General features: G+C 27.8%; 2 protein-coding genes across 5 annotated transcripts in view; one reads left to right on the top strand and one right to left on the bottom strand.

Moving 5' to 3' along the window:
- Nucleotides 1–2,657, top strand: part of LOC103310282 (zinc finger BED domain-containing protein 5-like) — a 4,485-nt gene extending 1,828 nt beyond the window's left edge. The window contains exons 3-4 of the mRNA XM_008188028.1: nucleotides 221–382; nucleotides 2,494–2,657. Coding sequence (XP_008186250.1) covers nucleotides 221–382; nucleotides 2,494–2,657 — 326 coding nt within the window. The remainder of the gene's footprint in view (nucleotides 1–220; nucleotides 383–2,493) is intronic.
- Nucleotides 1–6,563, bottom strand: part of LOC100164527 (zinc finger protein 271-like) — a 22,405-nt gene extending 15,842 nt beyond the window's left edge. For 2 of the 4 annotated variants that reach the window (XM_016807058.2, XM_029488244.1), the window contains exon 1: nucleotides 6,139–6,563. The gene's annotated coding sequence lies outside the window, so the exon portion shown is untranslated. The remainder of the gene's footprint in view (nucleotides 1–6,138) is intronic. The other 2 variants (XM_003246617.4, XM_016807059.2) reach the window with 1 other exon arrangement.
- Nucleotides 6,564–6,846: the final 283 nt, after the last annotated feature.

Genomic DNA, 6,846 nt, shown 5'->3' with positions numbered 1-6,846 from the left:
TAAACGTTTATATTAACAATAATAATCATAAGTATCATATTACGATCGGTGGGGATGTCCATCGGTCATTAGCAAGTAGACAATTTTATATGTACGTCAGTTCGATTTATACTTTTCATAATAAAAGACTATAATATACGTTAATGTTATTATTCATATTAACAATACACAACAAAAAACATAAAACCCCATTGTAAAATGCTAAAAACAACGTTTGAAGAATATTTTAAAGAAGATTATTCCGAATTTTTTTGGATAAGAAACCCATTCATTTTGGATTTGGATGATATTCTTAAGATACTAACAAACAATGAAAAAGAGTCTTTGATAGAATTGTCATGTGATGAAAGTTTGAAAATGGAATTTACTAAATTAGAATTGGGTGAGTTTTAGATAAAGATAAAAAACGAATATCCATTGCTGTCTAATAAAAAGCATTGTTATTTTTATTACCATTCACAACCACTTATCTTTGCGAAACTGGATTCTCCTCAATGATCGAAGTAAAAAACAAGTTTCGAAAAAACTGAATCTCGAACCAAATTTACGCTTAAAATTAAGTAACACTGAACCAGATATTTCATCGCTAATATCAAATCTACAAATCCATGGTTCTCATTGAAAATTTATTATTTAATTTATATCTTAATTTTTAAACACTAATAAATTTAACTAAGTAAAGTTTTTATTTTTATATTTTTAATCATCAGTGGTACGCGACTGATTGATAATATACTTAAGCGGTACGCGGAAAAAAAAGTTTGAGAACCACTGGTCTAGCCTATGAGTTATAAAATCACATATTCGACTGCATCGGATCATGGACATTATGCGAAGCGTATATCAAAAAAATGGCTCGGTACGGCTCTGATATGATTAAATCATTTTAATAACTATTGTAAATCTAAATTAAACTAAGTTCCAAAATTCAATAAAAATAATAAAAGTAATTTTAAAAAGTAAATAAAAAATTTTTTAAACAAAATGTAATAAATACAGTTGATTCTGAAACAGAACTTAATGATGGTGATTTAACTTTTTCAATAAATCAAGTTAAAATAAGTGAAACAGATTGTAAAAAATGGTTTCAAATAATTTCTGTTAATAATATTCAAATTAACTTTCAATTGTACACTGGAGCTGAGACTAATGTATTGACGTATGAATGATATAAAACAATTAATACTAAAGAACCAATACAACAAACAAAGAAGTCTAGACAATAGTCGTATGGTGGTTATAAATTAAGTACAAAATGTAGTGTTAAAATGTAAAATTAAAGGAATTGTCAAAAATGTAGTTTATAATAGTACATCGTCCAAACTGTGTTCCTATTTTAGGGTTAAATACTTGTATAAGTTTAAATCTAGTACAAAGAATTAATCAATAAAAATCTAAATGTTAACAAATCAAGTAAACTTGATAAGTATATTTGTACAAATAAAGAGGTGCTTGAAGGTTTAGGTATTTTTCCAGATATAGTAAAAATTAAAGTAATTGATGGAGTAGTTCCAAAGGCAAATCCTCCACGTTGAGTATCATTAGCGATAAAGACAAGATTAGAGCAAACTCTAAAAAAGCTTACTAATAAACAAATCATAGAACTAGAAAATGAGCCTGTAGAGTGGGTCAATAATATTGTAATAGTGGAAAAATCAAACAAAACACTCACAGTTTGTATTGATCCAAGTGAATTAAATAACAGGGTTTCCACAAATTTTTTATTTTCAAATTCCCTGACTTTTCCAGGTTTTCCAGATAGATTAAATCAAGTTTTAAAAAAAATTTTAATTTTCAACCCAGAAAATATTAATATCAACTAAAATTGTTAAATAAAAAAAAACTAAAATTGTTAAATATTTTATTAAAACAATTTTGTATGCGATGTTCGACACATTATTATTTTACATTAATGATTTTAATATCTTGTATGTAACTCCATTAAGAGTGACATAACATTTTATAAAATAATATATTCGTAAATATTCGACAATAAATAATTCAACTGAACTTATTTTTAGCTATTTCTTATCTTTCGCGAGGCGACGCGAGTGCCAGTAACTAAGGTGGGAGCTACACTGTCGTCTCGCACTCTCGTGGTCTCGTGAATAATACGTAATAAGTATTCACGCAAAATAGTATACGTATATATTTTCTAATGTAAATACACCCGAATCTAAAATACCAAGTTATTTTCAGTACGTTTTTTTTTTTTAATTTTGTCATAAAATAGGTACAATTATGAAACAGAATAAGAAATGTATAACAATGTTTGTTAAATTCACAAATTTTTCTGGGTTTTTCTTGATTGAAAAATAATTCCCTAACTTTTCCCGGTTTCCTGACTTAAAAATTAATTACCTGACTATTCCCGGTTTTCAGGTCTGTGGCAATCCTGAATAAGTACATAGTACGATAATTTTATCCAATTCCTACTTTAGAAGAATTTATACCTAACTAATAAAAATATTTTCTGTGTTTTTGATTTAAAAGATGGGTTTCAAATGGATATAGAATCCAGTAATTATTGTACATTTAGCAGTACTTTTGGATGCTACAAATTTTTGAGAGCTCCATTTGGATTAGCTTTTATACCAGAAATCTTTCAAAAATTAACCAATAAATACTATGGGGATATAGACAATGAGACGGTTTAAGTTTAATTTGATGATATACTGTGTGCGACAAATACTGTTGAAGAAATGGATAAAACAGTAGAAGTTATAGCTAGAGGAAATAAATATAACATTAAGTTTAATTCATATAAAGTACAATTTTACCAAAATGAAGTAAAATATTTAGGATTATTGTTTTCTAAGAAAGGAATGAGACCTGACAATAATTGCATCACAACAATAAAAGAATTGGGTAGGTACACCAAAAAAATTATTACCTTGGGAAATTTATTCCAAATTTATCTGAAATAAGCTCACCATATGTTAACTATTAAAAAAGAATGTAATATGGCAACAGACTGATATAAATACAGAATTACTAAATAAAATTAAAATTTTAATATCAGATGCTTGAATATTAAAAAATGTTGATACAAACGAATAAATAGTTTTACAGTGTGACATCCTCAGTTTTAGGGCATATTTTAGCATTTAGTATATTTTTGAAGCATATTTAAGATCTTTAATACTCGGGAATTACAAAATATTAATTTATTTCACTCATATACCTTATTATGGGTATTTAAACTCATTTGTGAAAAGAGGTCATCTAATCTTAATCGCTAATCATTAGGGTCAACAATTATATGTCCGTAGATTGGTAAAATTACTGCCTAAAGATAAATAAAATATTTTATTTTATCGTACCTATCGCAGTCGTCAGCAGCTCTTTATACATGTGTGATGCGTTATTAAATCGATCATCTTAAAATGCCGAAAGTGACAATTTCTAACACTAGTCGTATCAATAATTACATCTCTGAATTTGGAGAAAATATTTTGGACGGGAATATATTTTGTAAAATTTTATGAGGCAAAGGTTACATGTGAAAAACGATTTACATTTTTACAACATCTTAAAACGTCTAAACACTCACGTGGTATTCAACGACTCAGCGATCAACAACATAAGACTTAACAACTTTTACCTACTACATCAAAAATTAATTCTTTCAATAAAGGTTTGTGCAAAACTTTGTTACCAGCCAATATACCATATAAATTACAAAATACCTTTTTTCGTTCGTTTTGGAAAAATATACACAAAGATATTCCATCAGTATCTTTATTAAGAAGTACCTATGTCAATGAGTGCTATGATAAGACAATGGACGCCATATAAAAAGAAATGCTTGATAAGAAAATCTGGATTTCGATAGACGAAACTACTGACGTACAATCTCGATTTATTGGTTTTTTAAATGCTAATGAAAAAATATTGTAAAATATTTTTAATTTTTGTCCGGTATTCTCGAAAAAAAACCAACCACTCTACAATATGTCAAATTTTTGATAAAGCTCTTTTTACATCATGGCCTAATGAAATCTGACATCCTGATGTACTTTTGTTTTTGAGCGATGCCGCTCCTTATATGGTCAAAAGAGCTAATTGTTTACAAGCTTTTTATCCAAAAATGGTCCATGTCACTTGTGTGGCCCACGAGCCACACCGGGTGGCAGAAAAAATTTGTGGTCAATTTCCAAAAATTGACGAACTTGTCTCAAACACAAAAAAAAATATTTTTAAAAGCGCCAAGTCATTTAGATTTGTTTAAAACTGAGGCTTCAGGTATACCATTGCCTCCAACGCCTATATTAACAAGATGGGGTACATGGATTTTTGCTTCAATGTATTCTTGTGAACATATACAAGCTATTCGAAATATAATACAGAAATTGAACCCCGAAGACGCTGTTTCAATAGACAAAGTTCAAATATTAATTTCTAAAGATCAAGTTGAAGCAAATTTAACTTTTATTCATTAAAACTATGGATTTTTACCAAATACCATAACATCTTTAGAAAGCCAGAATGTTTTACTAGCAGACTCAATTAAATTAATCGAAACTGAGCGAAGTAAAATATGTGAAGTTAGTGGTACAAATGGCACCTGATATTAACAAAAAATGTGAAGATGTTTTTAAAAAAAATAATGGTTTTCATATTCTTATGAAAATTTCTAAAGTATTATCCAGTGATGTATCTAAGTTAGAAGGTATCCCAGAAGATTTGACAAGCAATGATTTGTTGCATTATAAATATACACCTATTACATCCGTTGATGTAGAACGTTCTTTTTCACGTTACAAAAATTTGAGAACGGACAACTGACGCTCAATGCTGTTTGAAAACTTATCCAATTGCAATATTGTTCAATGCAATGTTCAATGCAATAACATTGAATAAAAATTTAAATGTTTATCATTTGATTAATGTTTTTGTTTAACTTATTATTTATTAATTATAACTTTAATTTTAATTTTTTAATTTTAAATATTTTTAATTACCACACATTTTTGTAAATCATTATTTATTGGCAATAATTGTATTATAATATAGGTACATTGTATAATACATAAAAAAAATTAATCATTTTTTACAATAACTTTTTTTTTTCAGAGCATATTTTGGTAATTTTTAGGGTATATTATAGTTAATTATTAACTGCATAGTGCATACACATTTTATCTCGCATTTTATAGATTTTTAAAGCATATAATTGTTGGCTTTGACATTAATATAATTTAGTTTATAGTTTTATGAATATTGTTAATGATATATATTAGTTGTATGAATATTAACCAACCATCTTCATTATTATATGAACATACCTACATACTGTGACTTCACTTAAAAATTGTAAGCTAATAAAGCACGCCATATAATAATATAACTCTTCGGTATCAATTTTATAGAATATTTTATATCAGCCTATAAAAGGAATTTAACTTTTTTAAGGTAATTGGAAATAAAGTTTCAATAAAGGTAGGCAAAGCAAGAGAGGACTCAGATGTCCTCTAACCAAACATTACTGGAACCCCAGCAGTGACATTAATCAAGTTAGATAAGTACCATTTAATTTTACAAATTGTCTTCAGTTGGAAAGGTAAGAGCTGAACCAAAACAAAAGAGGATCACCAATTCCAAAACGGTCAAGTTGGTTAACAATAAGGCTGTGGTCCAGTGTCAAAAGCTTTAGAAAAATCGGTAAAAATAATGTCAACTTGTGTAACCTTGTTAAGACAATCAGAGATGAAGGGATGACACACTACAGGTGATACAGCTGGTACTTTCTCCAATACGGAAATGCTGTTATTGGATAAAAATATGTTTATAAAATATTATAGGTACTAACATAATATAAGCTAAGGCCCAACATAATATGGCAGTATTGTACCTACTTCACCGAATAGATTAAATTTAATCTATTCTGTGGCTACATATTGTATGTAATGGAAATGAGTTATGTGAGTATGTGGCTATGTGACACTGTGTATAACAAGTATACTTCTAGGTAAAATGGATTATTATTAACTTTACCAAACTCATCTGTAAACAAGTTGTTTTATGCTTACACAGAATACATTAAGTTAAGTAGGTATTAAATACCCATTTCAGTTTATATTTTCTTACTATTAACTGTTAAAGAGATACATTTATTAGAAGTTACTAAGTACTTACTTACCTACTAATTTTGATCATTCACAGTGACAATGTATTGCCATAAATGATTTAGCTGTTGGCTAATTTAAAGCAGTTTTGGCAATTTAGATGCGTACTTAGTGCTGAATGTTAGTACCAACTTTTAGTAACAATTAATAGAAACAAAAAAAACAAATCACATATTATTGCATTACGTATTTCAATTATTTATTAAATTAATTGCTATTTGTTTAGGCAGTTTCCAGTTAGGTAGTAGAACTATATGTAGGTATAACAATATTAACAAGTGTGAAAAATCAAAACGTCAAATACTTGGACACATTCAAATACTTAATACTTACAAATTTCATAATTTATTTTATTTCATTGATAAATAAGTATTAGCCATTTGGGGGTTAGAATGTGAGATTGTTAAACATCATGGCCCTTCAACCCTTTTTTTTCCTCCATGAAATTTCGGGACAAGTACCCCAATCCCGCCCAGAACCACGATTTAAGATTTATGCAATGATTAGTGGGTGGGTGGCAGTCCTGTTAAGTATTTAAGTAAAAGTATTTGAGTAAAAGTATTCAAATACTTTTTTAAGTATTGAATAATTTTTTAAATACTTTCAGCATGAAGTATTTTGAATAGTATTTAAATACTTTTTTTTGTATTAAATAATTTTAGATTCTGAGTGAAACGATGAATGTATTGATTTTACTAATGTGTGTGTTTTTTTTTTT

Source organism: Acyrthosiphon pisum, chromosome A1 (assembly GCF_005508785.2).
Source record: "Acyrthosiphon pisum isolate AL4f chromosome A1, pea_aphid_22Mar2018_4r6ur, whole genome shotgun sequence".
NCBI lineage: Eukaryota > Metazoa > Arthropoda > Insecta > Hemiptera > Aphididae > Acyrthosiphon > Acyrthosiphon pisum.
Note: the sequence above shows the minus strand (reverse complement) of the source record. Positions and strands in the feature narration are given on the sequence as shown.